Source organism: Psittacula echo (genome assembly GCF_963264785.1).
Source record: "Psittacula echo genome assembly, chromosome: 5".
In the NCBI taxonomy this organism is placed as follows: Eukaryota; Metazoa; Chordata; class Aves; order Psittaciformes; family Psittacidae; genus Psittacula; species Psittacula echo.
In genome coordinates, this window is record NC_137739.1 from 8,159,908 (window position 1) to 8,179,191 (window position 19,284).

Genomic DNA, 19,284 nt, shown 5'->3' on the forward strand with positions numbered 1-19,284 from the left:
CAAGGCTGAGGGTTTACCCTGAAACCTGGCTGTTTACCATCAAGAATGACTCTACCATCAAAACTGACTGTTTACCATCAAGCCTGGCTTTGCCATCAAACCTGACGCTTTAGCACCAAACCTGTTTTCCATTGAACCTGCCTTTACCATCAGAACTGACTCTCTACCATCAAATGTGACTTTTTACCACCAAACCTGACTGTTTGCACCAAACCTGACTGTTTATCATCGAACCTGGATTTGCCATCAAAAAAGATGAATCTTTGCCTTCAAAAACGACGACTCTTTATCTTCAAACTGGACTTTATCGATGTGGACCATCAAAACTTAGAATTTCTGATTGAAACATTTACCATCAAGACAAAATCCATACGTTTTAATTCCGTTCTCTGAATATACTGTCACTTGCCTGAAGTCTCAGTTGTCTTTGTCTCTCTAAAGTGGCTAGCTCAAGACAAATTCATAGGGTGATTTTAATTTTTATTATTAAATGCTATCAAACTGTGATGCACTTCATATTCACTGGTCCTGCATCAGGAGAGCAGTGATTGGGAACCTCAATGAAATACAGTTCCTCTGACTTATCTGTCTGGTCTGATTAATCGACTTGAGGACAAGAGATCTGAGTTGTTCTTGCCTTATATTTGACTGAAGCTCATGGAAGGGAACGGACAAAATCCCTCTTTAATTCAGGGTGGGAAACCAGCTCTTAATGGAGTAACATTCACAGCAACACAGCTATGAGTGTTCAGCTTTACAAGAACAATCTATTTTGCAGGTGAGGAATTTTCTCTCTGAAAAAGTAAACCTGTCAATTTAAATCAGTGTGCCTAAAGGTAGGCAAAGAGGCCTTTGACTTACAAGAGCAGTTGCAAAATCAGATCTTAACCTCTGAAACCAGTAAATCAGCACGCACCTCCCATGTATTCTTGGTAAATGAGGAGCTATGCAACAGTAGGGTTTCACATTTTATTTTAGAGAAAGGCTCCAGGCTGAAGCAACAGGTCCTCCTGATAAATGAAAACGTTACGATTGCAGTGGATTTACATAGAACGTCACATTTTAAACAATGATTGATACAGAGTATGTCATGCAAATCACTTGTGTACGCCAAGTTACTACTTAGATCAGTCCCTATCTGTGCGGCGTTTACATTTTATATTCAAACTGTAGCTAGAAACATTTTCTAAGAAAATCTAGAAATGGAACTGGTAAGCCACAAGTCTTAGCTTGTAGGATTTGGTCTACAAGAGACCTAGCTTTTCCAGCCAGCATATCTACATAGGGATGTACTAAATCTGAAAAATATGCATTGTTTTCACCTAGAAAGCATTCTAGTTGCTGCTCAGTTGGCAGAGGTTCAGTTTTGTACCAGTTTAAAGCGGTTCAAAATGTTTCAGTAACGGAGAGCTTATTTTGTCAGAATAGCGTCAATTTTAAGCCAGTCCGGCTGAGCCGAAGTTTCCTGTACATTTCTCTGCCTGCACTGCACTGGCACCGCGGCTGATGGAAGTGGCCACACAGCTCAGCTGCTGAGCGGAGCCGGCACGGCAAAAAGAAGGGAAAGAGAGCGGCGGGAGCAGCCGGCTCGGCCCGGCTCGGCCCGGCTCGGCTCGGCTGGGCTCTTCTCAGCTCTGGCGGCCGCTGTGGCGCCGGTCGGGCACCCGGCCGCTGTCCTCCTGCCTGCCGGGCAGCGGAGGGGTGGGACTCCCTGTCGGGGAGGGGCTGGGCGACGTCCCCAGTATGGGGCGGACGGACCCAGCCCCGCCGACGCCGACGCCGCCACCGCCGCCACGGCCACCACCGCCTGGCCCGGCAGGACCGGGGCGGGGCGGGACGGGGCGGGAGAGCGCTGAGGCGGGGCGGCGCTGCGCCTGCCCCCGCAGCACCGGTTGCCGCGGGCCGGAGGTGCCCGGTGGGGCTGGGTCGGAGCCTGAGGTGGAGGGAGAAGGGCGAGGCGAGGGGAAGCGAGGGATCCCTCGGAGCCGTGCTCTGCCCTCGCCTGCCGCGTCAGGGTCGGGTTGGTTTGGCTGTGTTTGGGCTCTTGCCGCTCCCGACAGCGGACGTGCTGCGTGCCGCGCCGGTCCGTGAGAGCAGCGGTGCCAAAATGCTTTTAGGGACCAAAACGCCTCGGAAAGGCAGAGCGGAGGGTGAGCGGGTAGGTGCCTCAGGCTCAGCGCTGGTGACGGAAGGCCGGGCAGTTCCATTTGGAACTGGTACTATGACGTTAACCGACTTTGAGAGCTTATCTTGCGACCCGGGAGAAGCAGACCCTCAGACCCCGGTGAAACACTGGGCACGCACCCCTGGGAGGACAGCGAGACCCCTGGGGGGTCACAAACTGCGGCCCCTGTGCGGACAAAGAGGGCACCCCTGTGCGGAGAGACGCAGACCCTCAGGCCGCTCTCTGCTCCGTACAACTCGCGGTCCCCGATCTCGGAGGCGCCAGTAGTGGCAGGAAGCCTTGCTGGGCTCCGACAGCGAGGAATGAGAGCTTCGAATGCTTCTCTACTTCGTGTACCTAACTGGCTTCCAGTTAATATCTTCCTTAACTGGAATAACTGCGAGTTTCCCAGCTTGGCAGCTGCATTCTTTTTTATGACAGTAAACGAGTGCGGCGTGTTTGTGTTCGGGATGTTCCTCTTTTTTTTTTTTTTTCACTCGCTTTGGACTTTTTTCTGCCGGTAGCGTTGCTTTGTGGAAATGGAGTTTGCCATTAAGAGACATAAAAGTGCCTTCATGTCTTCATGTCTACCTGTAGTAGTTTTGTATTGCTCCTTATTTCTACTTAGGCATTTTTGTGTATGTTACTGGTTTTTTTACAGTCACTGCTGCAAATGTTTGTTTTGTCATGAGACAAATGCGTAATCGCTACTGCCCACTTAAACGCAGTTTTGTGAGTGGGGTTTTTAGTTTGGTTGTTGTTTGGGGTTTTATAATAATTTTTACCAGTTACTTAGTTCTTCAAGTTATTTCTTTGAGACTGCGTGACAGGATCTCCTTCTGGAATGCTCCGTGATATTCTTAAGTCAACCAGGACTTTTACCTCTGTTCCAGATACGAACAATGACTATAATGAGGAGAATATCTGCAATATTTAAAAACCTGTCATTCAGGCGGGCCAACAAATGTCACGCGAGGAAAACAACACCATCCACCACAAACTTGGGCCAAGTACCTCCTGCAGAAGAGCCAAAGAAGGGACCGGGAGGTTCTGTTTATTGCAGAACCTCTGAAAAACCCAAGCCTTTTGGCCAGGGAGAGCTAAGTAAGTGTGCCTTCTGTCCTTCCCCCCTTCAAAAAAAAACCAAAAAAAAACCAAAACGAAAAGTAGAAAACGCAGTTCTCATTTGTTGCGCTGATATAAAACAGGGTTGTGATGAATAAAGCCTTCAGCGCTAGGCTGTAAATTTGTGAGTCGCCTAAGGCAACTGAAGGGACTGGTGCTGGAAAACCTACGGTTTTATCGATTTAAAAATCCACTTGTAACAATCGGTTTTGAGGAGCTTTTTAGAATACACAGACTTACCCAGGTCTTCTGTGTTGTGCAGAGAAAAATACATTTTACCTTTGTGTTTATGGCTTCCATTATTCACAAGTCTCTGAATGCTAACCCTGCTCCCGAGGAGGTCTGGCATCTGTAGGGCTACCTGCTCTGCTAGTTACTCGCATGTTTTTCCATCTTAGTTCTTGTATTTATTAGCATAGAATTACAAATGTAAATTTGTGGTTTAAGTTACAATAAGGAAAAAGGCCAGAGTGGTAGTTTGTCTTGTACTGGAAGAATTGAAACGGATAAATAAACCATAGTTCAAAAGAGTCTGTTGACCTGCAAATTCAAGTGGCAGTGTTTAAGCTGTTCCATCACGGTTTTTTGCGTTGTGGAGTAGACCTGGTGGGTTTGGGTGCTGCTGCAGAGTGCTACCTTTTAAACATCCTTTGTCAAACAGAAACCGTAAATAGTTTTGGAAATCTAATTTTCTTGCAGTTGTTAACGATGGAATTGCCCCACCACGTGAAATTCTTTTTCCACCTGAGAAAATCTGCATGGATTGGCAACAGCCACTGAATGTTGGAGTTGGACTGCAGAATCTGGGCAATACGTGTTACCTTAATGCTACTCTGCAGTGTTTAACTTATGCACCTCCTCCCGCCAATTACGTGCTTTCTCTGGCACACAACAAGTCCCTGACACAGAGCCCGACCCCGGGGCGGACAGAGCAGCAGACCCCGCAGCTGACAAACCCGAACCCCCGTTCGGACAGACGCAACCCCGGGGCCGCTCTGGCTGCTCCGTACTAATCGCGGTCCCGGGGCTCGGGGTCGCCAGCAGTAGCAGGAAGCGGAACTGGGCTCCGACAGCGGGGCAGCGGGAGCTTCGAGTGCCTCTCTACTTCGTGTACCTACCTGGCTTCCAGTTACGGTTAAAGTGATCAAAGAACTGCGAGTTTCCTAGCTTGGCAGCTGGATTCTTTTTTATGAAAGTAAAAAGGTATTACGTGTGTGCCTCTCGGGGACGTAAGGGGTGGATTCTGTTGAAACAGACCTGCTGCCCCCCTGAGGTGACAACCCCAACCTATTGCTGTATTTAACTTGGTTTGCGTGAGGTGCGGGCCTCTCAGGGACTTCAGAGGTGGGTTTCGTTGAAGCAAAACGTGCTGCCTCCCTGAGGCGATCGTCCCGTTCAGAAATGGATAGCAGTGAAGCTGCCCCTGAGGGCAGAGATGTGTTGTGTGGTCTTTTAGAGAAACAGAAGGCTCGCCTCTCTCTGCCAGGGGCAGAATGGGCCGAGAAAAATCGGCATAATTTGCAAAGTGTAACAGACCGAATAAGCGCCCTGCAAAAGGACGCAAAACTACGGCCCGGAGAGGGTAACTCCGTTGTCTGCGCCGTACTGGGCGCCATCTTGACTGCTGCACCGGAGGCTGGCGCAGAACAACAAACAGCTGAATCTCAGTTCATACAAACTTCACCAGACCTGGTCCGAGCCCTGCAGGACCAGGTAGTTAACTTAAAAGAACCGTTAGACAATGAGAAAAATCAGGCTAACTGCTTGCAATGTGCCCTGAAAGAGCAACTCCTTGCAGAGAAAAGCGCCCCTGCACAGGGCGGAGAAAACAACTGAATATCCCCACAGGGCCCTGGGAGAGGCGGGACTAAGCGTAGAAAAGTGAAACGTTCCTGCCGCTTCTCTCCGCCCCTTGATAAATAGGGAATCTGCTTAAGAAGGCGGAGAGAACCAATTCCCACCGCTTGCCACCAGAGAGGTTCCGTTATCCTGCTCCGGAGTGAGCTAAACTTCAAAAGCAATCGGGTCGTACTCCAAAGGAATCAGAAACAGAATCTGTTTGGAGAGTATCGCTGTCTGGGGGAGGTGGATTTTTACGGAGTGAGAAGGAAGCTGAGGGATATTTGGGGCCAGCAGTATTTTTAACCACCGGCGACCACTGCGCACCCTGGTCCTTAACTCCAAGAGCAGCTTAGTGGGCTGGAGGACTTGACCCTTTGGAGAGGGGAGATCCCCTCGCCATCACAGGGGCAGTCGACCAGTGGGTAGCAAATGTGCAGAAAGCAGCATGTCTGCAAAGGATGTACGATCGGGAACTTAAACAGGAGGCCCCGATGATGATAGCGGTCGATCCCGAAAACACAGGACTTCCCTCATTCGGGCTCTTCCCGACTCCTTGGAAGCCATGGGGATCCAGTTACAGGGAAAGATAAGAGCAACATCCCAAAGTGAAAGGGCCGTTGCTGCCCTGGAAGGACTGCGTTCACCTGATCGAAAGACAGAGAAGAAAGTATTTGCCCAGGAGCTAGAAATAGTCCTGAGAAGAGGCAAGGGTTGTGGACATTGGGGTGATGACAGGCTATTCCTAAAGATTGAATGGATGGATTACCCAGTGATAAATTGGAAAAGCTGGGGCTAGAGTGGCCTGAAAGAAACCCCATGGGCCCTAAAGAAAAGGAAAAATGTGGAAGGCCCCAGTGTCCCCAGCACAAACCAGCTCCACCCCATGAGTGTGAGCAGAAGGGTGGAGGGTGAAAATATATTCGACAGCTCACTGAAGACAGTTAAGGCAAATAACTTGTTTTGTGGGACCTGATCTGGTGCCACATTTTTCACTTGCTTCGTATGTTTTGTACAACCTCATAGAGAACTCAACTCATAATGCTTTTGCCCATTGTCCTGCAGGATTTCAGAGGATTGCACAATTTTGTTAGATGGTTTCTCCCTTGGTTGGGAGTGAGTGAGTTAGGAAAAACTCTCAGTTGCCTGGTTTTGTCTCTCTAAAGTGGCCAGCTGAAGACAAATTCATAGGGTGATTTTAATTTTTATTATTAAATGCTATCAGACTGTGACACACTTCTTCTTCACTGGTCCTGCATCAGGAGACCAGTGAGTGGAGAACCTGTAGGAAACACAGGGCATCTGAATAATCTTTCTGATTTATCTAAGCTGTGTTGTTCGGAGATTTTAATGCTAAGAAATACTACATTTCCTGCTACAATCGCCTTAGTTACACATTACTCTCAAATAGTTATTCCTGCTGGGTAGAAGAACTTCAACTAAATACAGCAAATTAACTCCCAAGGCATTTCCTTCCTGCTTCTAGGCAGGCATCCTCACCTGGTTGAATAAATAGATTTTCAGAAGGGAAGAACTGATACAAAAGTGCTTCACGGCTTATTAGTGCTTTTGTAATCTCACATTTCTCCAGAAATACTTTATTGGCTGCTTTTCACAGCCTTGCACTCATTGGTACCACTGATCTGGCTTATTTGCATTACAACTGTACTTGTACAGAGCTCAAACTGATGCATGCATTGCTGAAGAACAAAACCTGAAGTTGCGGACCAGAAGACTCGAAACAGGTGATGTGAGCAGCTCTGAGATCACGCTGCTCTGCAAACGCAGGGCGTACGACTCAAAATCCTTTCTAGAAAGAGTTTAAATGTGTTCCATTAAGCAAAGGTATCTCCCCACGGACACTTGTTCGAGGATTGTACCTCCTTTGGTTGAGTTTCAGTCCCTTGAAAGTACTTGTATCTGAACAGGCATCCAAGCAGACCACAATTGCACACACTCTGGGGAAAATCTAAGGTGTAGAAAAGTTTACTTTGTTCTTTTCCTCTCAGCCTTTATCGCAAACATGCAATAAAGCAGAACACTGGCAGCATGACACCTCATGCAAAACAAGGCACATCAGCAAGGCTGGAACAAGCAAACGGCCTCTCCTTGACAGTCAAAAGGGGATTTGAAACACATCACCTTGGTCAGTCTGTGGCTTTGCCAGGACGGCACGTTTCCCTGTGCTGTATCCCGAGCTGCTCTGCAACTCCAACAAGCAAAATTGCTTTGATAAAGCACTGGGTCTCCCAAGCGGTCACTGGCACAGTAGGCACGGCTCAGGTTGAACAAGTTTGTGAAACCCTGCCTGCTACCAGCAGCAGTCCAAAAAAGCCACCCTGTGCCTCCATCATGGAATTAGGGGCTTTCCCTTAAGAACAGAAGGCGCACTCGGAGTAGAAAAGCATCGTGGTAAAAACCCCAGATCCCGAGGCGTGAGCGGCGTTGTTCCTTGCTTGGCGAGGAGGCGGCGGCTCCTCGCGGGGCCTGCCGCCCCCCCCCGGGGAATCGAGCGCTTCGAAGGGTTCCACTTCTCGCCGCCCTCGCGTCCCGTCCGTTAGTTGCCATGAGCACGGAGCCGCCCTAGGCTGCTCGCTGCTGCGGTCCTGCTTCCGGACGGTCCTCGAGCTGCGAGCGCGGAAAGGGACACCCGGGGCGGGGAGGGGCGGGGCGGGGCTGGGTCGGAGCGTGAGGTGGAGGGAGAAGGGCGAGGCGAGGGGAAGCGAGGGATCCCTCGGAGCCGTGCTCTGCCCTCGCCTGCCGCGTCAGGGTCGGGTTGGTTTGGCTGTGTTTGGGCTCTTGCCGCTCCCGACAGCGGACGTGCTGCGTGCCGCGCCGGTCCGTGAGAGCAGCGGTGCCAAAATGCTTTTAGGGACCAAAACGCCTCGGAAAGGCAGAGCGGAGGGTGAGCGGGTAGGTGCCTCAGGCTCAGCGCTGGTGACGGAAGGCCGGGCAGTTCCATTTGGAACTGGTACTATGACGTTAACCGACTTTGAGAGCTTATCTTGCGACCCGGGAGAAGCAGACCCTCAGACCCCGGTGAAACACTGGGCAGACGCGCCTTGGGAGAGCAGAGAAACCCCTGGGCGGACGGAGACCACGGTCACGACCCCGGAGCTGACAAACTCGGAGCCCTTCGCTTCCAGGTAAGGTTAAAGTGATAATTGACTGCGGGTTTCCTGGGTTGGCAGATGGATTATTTTTTATGAAAGCAAACAAGTGTGGCCTCTGGGGGTGTGGGGGTGTGTGTGTGTGTGTGTGTGTGTGTGTGTGTCCGTTCGGGATGTTCCTTATTTCGAATTTGTGTGTGTGTGTGTGTGTTTGGTTTTTGGATTTTTTCGGGGGGTTGGTTTTACTTTTCTGTTGTTAGTTTGGTTTGGCCTTTTTTGTCTTCCTGTAGTGTTGCTTTGTGGAAGTATAGTTTGCAATTTAGAGACATAGAAGTGCCTTCATGTCTTCATGTCCACCTGTAGTAGTTTCCTGTTGCTCCTTGTTTCTACTTAGGCATTTTTGTGTATGTTGTTGTTTTACAGTCACTGCTGCAAATGTTTGTTTTGTCATGAGACAAATGCGTAATCGCTACTCCCCACTTAAACACAGTGTTGTGAGTGGGGTTTTTAGTTTGGTTGTTGTCGTTTGGGGTTTTTTTAATATTTGTTACCAGCTACTTAGTCCTTCAAGTTATTTCTTTGCAACTGAGTGACAGGATCTCCTTCTGGAATGCTTTGTGATATTTTTAAGTCAACCAGAACTTTTATCTTTGATACAGATATGAACGATGACTATAAAGAGGAGAATACCTTCAATATTTAAAAAGCTGTCATTCAGGTGGGCCAACAAATGGCGTGCCAAGAAAGTAACAGCATGCACCGCAAACTTTGGCTGGGTACAACCTGCAGAAGAGCCAAAGAAGGGACCAGGAGGTTCTATTTATTGTAGAAGCACGGAAAAACCCAAGCCTTTTGGCCAGGGAGAACTAAGTAAGTGTGCCTTCTGTCCTTCCCCCCTTTTCTTCAGAACAAAAACCCCAAAAGTTAGAAAACGCAGTTCTCATTTGTTGCACTGATATAAAACAGGGTTGTGATGAATAAAGCCTTCAGCGCTAGGCTGCAATTTTGTGAGTCCCCTAAGGCAACTGAAGGGACTGGTGCTGGAAAATGATGGTTCAAAGCAGTGTGTTGACCTGCAAATTCAAGTGGCAGTGTTTCAGCTGTTCCATCATGTGTTTTTGGGTTGTGGAGTAGACCTGGTTCTTCTGGGTGCTCCTGCAGAATGCTGCCTTTTAAACAGCCTTTTTCAAACAGAAACCGTAAATAGTTTTGGAAATCTAATTTTCTTGCAGTTGTTAATGATGGAATTGCCCCACCACGTGAAATTCTTTTTCCACCTGAGAAAATCTGCATGGATTGGCAACAGCCACTGAATGTTGGAGTTGGACTGCAGAATCTGGGCAATACGTGTTACCTTAATGCTACTCTGCAGTGTTTGACATACACACCTCCTCTGGCCAATTACATGCTGTCTCTTGAACACAGCAAGTCATGTGAGTACTTTCTAGTATTATTATAAATATGTTGGGCAGCTGCAAAGGTGGAAGAACAACAGGGATTCTGTGGAGAAAACTCGCGGCTTTCCCGTTTTACCTGTAGAAGCCGGCTTTGAATGCGATCTTCGCGGTCTTTTCCAGCCTAAATGATTCTGTGATTCCATGGTTATTTAGCAGGGAGCTCAGAATGGCATATAAAGTTCATTTGTTCATTTAATGCACAATGGTAAAGTTGCAAGTAAAGACCATTTCTTGCTTTGTGTGAATAAAGAAGTATGTTGCAAAGGAAGGCATTTGATGAACATTTGGGATTTGGGTTTCCTGCTGGTAGAAAGGAGGTAAAATTTAGGATGTTGGCATCATAGCTTCTTTGTGTCTGCAGCCTAGATACCGTAGTGTATTAATATTGCAATAAATGACACGTTCACTCTTGACCCATTAAAAAGGCCCACACCCTAGAAAGCACTACGAGCCAATTTCTGCTGTCCTGAAATGGAAATCTGTGTGGGGCAGTATTAAAATGTAGACTGGTTTTATTCTAGTTAAAAGTTCGTATTTTTTGAACGTTGGAATTTGTGTTCTTTGCACTTCTATGCTTGAATTGATTTAGGCATAGGAGCCTCTTTTCATCTCCATCTAGGTCTATTTTGACAAAGGTACATGCATGCTTTTTGGTTTGGCATCTTAGTGTTTATTCCTAGAAATGTAAGTGTGTTTTTTTAACATAGATAAAAATGTTTCCAGTTAAGAACCCTGTTGCAAAAGGGAGGGCAGAAATAATTTAATCTTTCCTTTCTCCCGGAGGTTTCTTAGCTCTGTGTCACGTAGCTCACCTCACAGCAGTATGCTGAAAATAACAGGCATTCTCTCTTAGTGCTGTGTCATCAATGTCAGTAGTGTTTTGTCATATATTCGGCAGCCTGTGGAGTTCACATTCGTGTCAGCCTGCAAAAAAAAAAAAAGTCATTGCAATAGTGACTTAGATTGCTCATCAGAAAATGCATTTTAATGCAAACTCAGTCATCATTTAAATTCTGTACAGGATTGCGTCTTAAAATGCCACAAAACTGTCGGGATATTGACGCCTTAGGAGAAGAGGATGCACATGAAGAATGCACATTGTACCTTTAGCTTAAAGAGTATTAATTCATAAGGCTGGGTTTTGGTTTTTTTGTAGCAATGCATATTTGGCTCGACTGTTGCTTCTTTCACTCTTCAGGTCATGAAAAAGGCTTCTGTATGATGTGTACATTGGAAGCTCACATTAACCAAGTCCTGTGTTGCTCTAATAATGCTATCAAACCTACATCTGTTATCCATGGCCTTAAAAGTAAGTAATTTCAGATGGTTTTATTTTGATATATTTGGTAACTTTTCAAAGAACTATTTGATGCATAGAAATGATTTTGATACTTGGAAGGAAGATATTAGAAATACAAGTTTTCTTTCAATTTCTACGAGATAAATATGACCACCTTCTTATTTATTAGGAATAGGAAAGCATTTCCGTTACGGCAGTCAAGAGGATGCACATGAATTCTTGTCCTTCACTGTTGATGCTTTGCAGAAAACTTGCTTGAATGGAAGCACCAAGTAAGCATAAACAAATTATTTAACTTTTGATTGTTCTCTAGCCCCTTTTACTCCTTTCTTTACTATACTGCATTAAAATCCGTGTCCTTGGTAAAAACTGTTTGAAGAGTTAAATCTGAGCCTCGCATCATCTGAGGTCTGATTTATCATTTCTTTCCAGGTTGGACATATCTTCTCAAGCCACCACACTTATTTATCAAATATTTGGAGGATACCTAAGATCCCAAGGTACTTGTTAAAAATCTTCCTCTCCTTTGAACTGGTCTGTGTCTGTTTGTCTGTAGTAAAGGACTTTGACTAAAGTAATACGTGTGAAGACTTTAAATTTGTCCAGTCAGTGTTAAGCATTTGTATTTTGATTCCAGTGAAATGCTTGAACTGCCAAGCTGTTTCTGATACGTACGAACCATTCCTCGATATTACTTTGGATATAGAGGTAAGGTGTTTTGTGAATATGGGTTGAGCTGTATGGGGACCTGTAGAGCCTTCCAAAGAAAGGCATTTTACTGAAAAAGATACACTGCTAAAAGGAAAGAGCTTGATGCTGGATGGGAGCGGCAATCCTTTGGTCTTGTGTGGAAGGCATCTAGATGCTCTCCATGTTTGCAGTGGGTTTAAGCTGTAAAAGCAGTAATTATGTCTACACAAACACCTATACTCTCACACTTCTCCATTATTCTGCTTCAGCATACGTCTGTCCTTAGGCTGATGGGTTTGACTGTTCTCATTCTTGATGCCATAGCATAGCACAGGTGCTGTCTGTGGCACTGCAAACTTTATTGTTTTGTTTCAGAGTAGAATCGTTTCCACAGGAGGTAAATGCTCAGCGTACTCTGAGGTTTCTGCCTCCTTCACAGTGGTTGCCGGTTGGCAGTAGGTTGCTTGAGGATGAACTAGCAAGGTTCTCTCGCAAACTACCAGGAAGTGTTTGAAGTTTTGCTTTTCCAGTGACTTAGTGCTCTACTTTCTTATTCATCCAGGCCGTTACGTCTGTCACCGAGGCTCTAGAACAATTTGTGAAACCTGAACAACTGGGCGGAGAAAACAGCTATAAGTGTAGCAAGTAAGATTCTTACTAATTCCATCTGAACACAAGAGAACGCGTTTCATGTATCACATGAATATCTGGAAATAGAAGAATTCTGGCCATTAGCTCACATTAGACTTTTATTCCTTACTGCTGCCTCTACTGGTGTTTATTAGCCTTCGTAAGAGTGAGGTTGCACACAGAAATATTTGTCTGGCCAGAAGTTACAGGGGATGTCTGCTAAGTAGTGGTGAGCTGAAGCATGGAGCTAAGGACAAGGATTTGGGGTGGGAGGCAACAATCAGCTTGCTGAAGGTCCTAGTGTTCCCTGTGGAACAAAGTGGGATTGGGTCTCAGTGCGTGTGAACGGTGGTCGTTAACATGAGCAGCCTCTAATGGCTCACTAAAAAATGTCTTGCAGGGTTCTCATGCTGAATTGTTGGGAAGCCTTTCCTTTTTGTCATTAGGATAGATGCTCAGATGTTTGCTTGGCTATCGAAAGATAATGTTCTAAATCCTTTGTTTTGTAGAGCTGTCCGCTTACATCCTGTTACCTTCTGTCTGTTAACAAGCCTGAAGTGCAGCGTATGGGTTCATAAGCCTGTGCGAGAGATGAACACTTGTTTGAGTTTTGGGAGGGGGAAAAATTTGCCGTTAACCGTTTGTCTGTGCTGGTTTTTAAGGTGCGAAAACATGGTTTCTGCCTCCAAGAGGTACACAATACATCGCTCCTCCAAAGTTCTCGTCATATCGCTGAAAAGATTTGCAGATTTTACTGGTGGCAAGATCAACAAGGTATATTTGCAGCTGTAAAGCAGCTTTATCTTCTTGGAATGGGAGATTTCCCCAAGAAAATATCATTTTAAACAGGGGAAGTTTAGATTGGGTATAAGGAAGAAATTCTTTACTGTTAGGGTGGTGAGGCACTGGAATGGGTTGCCCGGGGAAGCTGTGACTGCTCCATCCCTGGCGGTGTTCAAAGTCGGGTTGGACAGAGCCTTGGGTGGCATGGTTTAGTGGGAGGTGTCCCTGCCCATGGCAGGGGGGCTGGATCTAGATGATCTTAAGGTCCTTTCCAAGCCTAACTATTCTATGATTCTGTGATTCTATGATTTCAAAGTTGTTAATGCTTGCAGGCTGTAACTACAGACTAATAACAATAGTCTAAGAAAAGTCCATCTAACAACTGTGGCTTACGGTAACCATAGGGGTATACCTCACTCTTAGAGCTAATTCTGCAGAAAAGAGTTCTCTGCAGCTTAAATGACTAAATGTTGTTTCTGAGAAGAGGTATTTTTCAATGAATCAAGAATATATTTGTGTGATCCTAGCCTGTGTTTTCAGAAGGGTTTTTCTCAGGCTGTTCCACCAAGTGATTCCGGGTAATTTTTGAATCTTCCTGTTTTGTGTTTAGGATGTAAAATACCCTGAATATTTGGATCTTCGAGCCTATATGTCCCAATCGATGGGAGAACCACTCATCTATTCTTTATATGCAGTTCTTGTTCATTTGGGGTTTGGCTGCAGTGCAGGACACTATATCTGCTTCATAAAGGTGGGTACCAGCTTGATTTCTCCCAGGGTGAAATAAACAAAGAAAATCAATGTTACTGGTAACCACCGTTTTGATGGGGAAAAGTTGGATGGTGTGTTCCATTTGATTTGGTTTGGATGGTTTGTGCTGAAGAGTTCTACCTGTGACGGCATTTGAGCAACATGCATTTTGTCTAAAGATGTCACTGTCTTTTATTTGCAGGCGGGCAATGGATTTTGGTATCGAATGAATGATGCCGTAGTGGAGCCTTCTGATATCCAAACAGTTCTCAATCAGCAAGCTTATTTACTTTTTTATGTCAGGTAATACCAACTCCTGAACCTGTTCAGAATATATTTACTTTCCTGTTACTGATACTTGTCTTTTTTTCAGGTGTTGTTATTTCTGTGCTAGGAAAAGATTACAATTTCTGGAATTTGGTTCTGTCTAACCTGAACTTGCCCACAGCGTTTACTGCCTTTCATTGCTTGGCGTTAAACTGGTGCGCTTGTGTACATTGCTGTCTATCTGGTCTTTGTAGCTGGCTAATGTAGAAGAGGAGAAATTACGCCATAGATGATGTAAGGGTGAGCTGTCGCTCTGGCAAGGATAGTCATTGTAGGGAGACCATTGTCTGTTTTTTAGTTTGTAGTCTTGGTTGAGCCTTTTGTACATGTCTTGTGTGTCACATCATCTGTTCTTTTCAAATTTTAGAAGGGGGTTTAATCCAAGACCAGGCTGAAAGAAAAACTCTAAACTGAGATCACTGCTTTTTTTCCCAAGGCGCTATGATTTGACACTTGGAGAACGTGGTTTTTACTTACCAGCACCGTCTGACCCCTGCTCATTCCTTGGTCAGTGGGGGCCTAATAGTAAGCAGGACGGATTTATGGGACCGCAACTTCCTCCTCATATGATTAAGGTAATTTGCAGGGAGCAGATAATGGCACCAAATTGATAATGTTGTTTTCTTTTGACTGGGGGTGGGGGGTGTGTTGTTGTTTTGTAGCGTCTGAGTTTTATTTTCCCTCCCACACTGCAGCTTTCTTCACAACCGTCAGCAACAGCCAGAATTATTCCAACAGTGGCTAATCCTAAATTGTGCAGCCATGCTACTTCATTATACTTCCAACTGAAAGTGCTTTCTAAAGCACTGGGAGCTACGCTTTTCAGACGCTTGAAGGAGCCTATTAATTCCTGATGATGATGATGATGATAAGAACAATAGTAGTAGTAATAATTCAATATCACTCCGCCAGTGTTCATTTAGCTGAGTCAGTGAAAACGATTTTTCTTGGTCCTGCGTACCAGAGCAATTATTGCAGTGTTTTCGGGGAATGTTTAAAGGGGAAAGTAAATACATTTGGGAAGAGCTTTAGTCAATGTTAAGTTGTTTGTGTGGGTTTCAAAAATGAGGCTCATTTGATACCAATATGCAGTAAACCAAAAGCAGCAGGAATTAAACACACTTGTTGGACTTAGGTCGATATTGGAAGTGGGGTGTTTTTTCTTCTTAGGTAGTGAGGCAATTTGTAGAAATATTTAGTAGGAGAATTTAATGTTTTCATAAGTGCTGTGTGATTGCACATATTCATCTGGCAATCTTTTCTTTTTAAATACAGAATTCAAGTCATTTAAATGGAAATGGACCCCTAGAAGAGGATACAAATCCTGTTGGTATCTCCATAAAAAGGCTATCTTCAGCTCTACCAACAGCTTGCATTCAAAACTGGGCAATTACCAGGCCTTCAGCTACGGATCCATCGAAAGCCCAGAAGATCACTAGAAGTATTAATAACAAATTGCCTGAGCAGCAAACTGTGTCACAGGCTGGCCATCTTACCAGTGCTTTGGAGAATGAGGATCTCAGCAAGGCCGTTCCTTCCTCCACAATTACAAACTCTTTCAGAGCAGAGTCTACCTCAAATGCCTCTACAGTGGCAGTTGCTGCTGACATTTCCAGACAGGAAGTTCCTGATGAAATGTTTGTAGAGCCAGCAGTGAATGGAAGTCCTACACTCGGCTCCGATGCTACGGTTCCTTCCAGTGCAGAGTCTTCAGGAAAATCTGAGGCGTCGAATGGCGTGTTTAAAATGAATTTCAGCGTATCTTCCAACGGAATTGTGATTTGGGAGGCGGTCGGCACATTGCAGAATTCCCATTCTTTCTGTGAGAGGGCTGAAAAAGAGAGTTCCCATCATGAGCTGCCAAAAAATGATTCACTAAATGGTGCTGTTAGTTTAGATATTGGATCTAAACAAAATGGACTGAAACTTGATGATTTTACTTGCGAAGTCCAACCTGCTAAAACTTCTGAGATTTTCTTCCCTGAAACAAATGGATTGCTTGAACCAGTGAGTTATGTTTGTTCCATCTAGAACTTCTCACCTATGGTGTCCTTAGTATTCAGGAGCATTAAAATGTTCCTAATTCATGTGAAATACTGTTAACACACACAGCACAAATTTCATCGTTAACACTTTGTGCTATTGTCCCCTTAGAATTTGCAGAGCTGAACTGGCATGTGAGAACATGTCAGCTTCAGAAAAGTTCAGCTGAGATAGTACTTGATAAGTTTCATAAATATATTTGGGAGGGTGGGGAAGGGGTGATGTGTGAAATGGCAATAGTGCACGTAAGGCAAAGTGATCTTGCTTAATAACTAATGAGGAAATTTTGCAAACAGTTTTCAGCTAAAGGTAGTATATTTTTGTCTGTTAACGTCTGCATTTTAATTGTAGGTACCTGAAGCTGAGTCACCGATTCCTCAAGAAATAATCTTAGAATCCCTGGCCTACAGCCACCTGAACAGGCTGTCAGCGCAAACAAGGTAAATGTATTATTCTGATATTAAATACGAGCAGATGCCTCTCAGAATAGTTCTGTTTCTTCACGGAATTATTTTCCTTTTTTTAACGATTGGATTTCTTTTTCCAATGTAAATTCCCCACCTCCTGCCCTCCCATTTTGGGGGGAGGGACGGACATTAATGAGTTGACTTTTTTCTAGTTAGGGGAGAGCGAACCTAGTGGTGCTGGCTACTGATGTGATGTAGAGCAGTGAGCAGAGGGAGACAAATGTGCTGGGTGTGGGTTTTTAATGTACTCCTTGCAGGCTCAAGAGAAGAAAAACACCTTCTCTGGGCGCTGCTGAATGTATAAGAATCGGTTTCTAAAGGGGACTGCCTTACAGAGTCTCTTTAGAAAGCTACAGTTTCCAAACCGTGTAAGGGAGTTTAGAAACAGACAGAGTTTACCAGTAGCCAGCAAATCTTTTACTTAAGGGGATTTTTGCTCCTAACATTTATCTTTTAGGTGAACTTTTCCAAGTGAAAAATGTGGTTTTATTTTGTGCAGTGTCCCTGCACCTCAGAAGTCTGAGGGCGATCGTCTTATGGAAACCGTAGTGAGGGAAACAGTGTCTGTCTATGAACAATCCAGGACGCCTCTTTCCAACCTTGGCTGTGAGATTGAGAGTCCTTTTACTGTATCAGACTGTGAAACCATTGCTACCAAAGAAGTTGCTGAAAGTATTATAACAAAAGCTGATAACGTACAACCCAGTATCAACGGTCAGCACAAGGTCAGGAAAAAATCCTTGGGTACTGAATGGGAATACGTTGGGCAGTGTGAGTCCGAAGACAGCAGAGACAAAGACAAACCAAGAAGACCAAAAGAACCTGCACTCATTGGAAAAGGAGATCCTTCGTATATCAAAGGGTCTCCTGAGAGTGAAGAGAAATTAGGGCAAACTTCCTCTGTGAAGTCTGACATTGAATGTAGTCCTAAAAAACTTGCATCTCTAGGTATTACAGATAAATGCCAAGATACGGAGGACATTTCTAATAACTATGTAGAGGTACCACCTGTTAATGACTCTTCTATTGCAAAGCTGGATAAAGTTCTGGAGAGTCAGTTCTCCAGACAAAATGAAGGGCTGAATAATAAAAAATGCGAAGAGGATAATAGGCAAAAATACGAGGAGAAGATACACGACTCCAAAAAACCTGACAAAGAACACTACCGAAAGAAGAGACAATACTCTGAGATTAAAGAGCAGAAGCAAAGCAGGAGCAAAGCGGATGATCGTTCCTACAAAAGGAGGCGCTCTTGCAGCATGGAAACAAATAAGCAATATCATCATAAGCAGGACTATTACAATGAAAGGAAGTACAGACCTTCCCATAATGAAAGAAGCAGTCCAAACAACAGCAGAAGCTCAGGAAAATACTCTCGTTATAGATCGCGAAGCAGAGAAAGAACAGAACAAGACAGGAATAGGTATTCCCATTCCAAAGGAGAGAGAACTTGGAGCAGGGAAAGATACTATCAAGATGAAGCACGGAGATGGGAAAAACGCAGGTGTTACAAGGGTTATTACTCTGTTCATGGAACAGGAGATGGTAGAGAGAGGAAGTCCTCTCATTTTGATAAGGACTTTGACAAATTGAGTCAGTTCTACAAATCACGTAGGGATCATCACTGCCAGAGCAGATGGGCTCACACCGCTCACGGCAGAGAGGAAGGAGCCCATCACTTGAGCAGCCACAGAGAGAACTTCCGTCATGGTTCAGTACCTCAGCGGCAGTCTGAAAAACACTCTCGGGAAAGGCACGCACCTCCACCTGCCTCAGCTCGTGCACATTTTGACAACGCTTTCTGGGAAAATGAAAAACTTAGACTTGGCAAGAGGAAATACAGTGACAGAGAAGGAAGGGAAAGTGAAATGGGAAAGAAATGCCGCAAGACAGATGACCAAAGAATGAAAAAAGATGAGAAGGTCAAGAAGAAAAAGAAGTCCAAAGATAAATATCGAGAGAAGGATTACAAGTAAGCAGGGATTCCAGCATAATCTGCCATTTTTTTCCTAACACTTTTCTCTGTGTTTCTCATGCCTGCCTTTTCCCCATTGTTTCTAAGTGATTTATGTAGGATAATCTGACTAGGTGTTGGTCATCAGGCTGGTCATTAGGTTGGTCAATCCAACATAGGAAAGATGTTGCTGAATAGCGTTAGAACGCTAGACCTGGAGCACAAATTTAAGACCCTGTCGTGGCTTAAGCCCAGCCTGCTGAACCCAGGGCAGAGCCAGATCTGCGCACTGTTCTTGATTAGGTTACAACAATTATGTATTTTTAATTCCACATATTCCACAATTAGCCCCTGTCAGGATTTGTGTACAAACCAAGACTTACTGGTCCTTAATCTGAGGGCTTATGTTTGCTGCATCCAAAGTCAGATGTGCAGAAATTACTACAAAATAGGTGACACACAGCAAGTCATCACCTGTGGTAAAAGAAATAACATTCCATACACGCATCAAACGCTGCATCCGTTTTCCTATTTTTAAGCTGCGAGTTTCCTTCAGCCTTCCGCATTTGCAATGACTGGGACTGGTTTGGCTTTAGTGAATGGTTTTGCCAGCAGGTGGCCAAATCTGGTTCTTTCTAAACCAGT

The 19,284-nt window shown here is 45.0% G+C and overlaps 1 protein-coding gene across 1 annotated transcript; it reads left to right on the forward strand.

Annotated features, from left to right (window-relative positions):
- Positions 1–8,906: 8,906 nt before the first annotated feature.
- On the forward strand, positions 8,907–18,661 carry LOC308221165 (ubiquitin carboxyl-terminal hydrolase 42-like; the record flags this gene model as incomplete). Its single annotated transcript, XM_080618128.1, has 14 exons — positions 8,907–9,108; positions 9,471–9,671; positions 10,894–11,004; positions 11,165–11,267; positions 11,428–11,495; positions 11,633–11,703; positions 12,248–12,330; positions 12,978–13,089; positions 13,709–13,849; positions 14,051–14,151; positions 14,612–14,750; positions 15,451–16,182; positions 16,570–16,658; positions 17,185–18,661. The coding sequence occupies 14 exons, from the start codon at positions 8,907–8,909 to the stop codon at positions 18,659–18,661; spliced, it is 3,630 nt and encodes a 1,209-aa protein (XP_080474254.1).
- Positions 18,662–19,284: the final 623 nt, after the last annotated feature.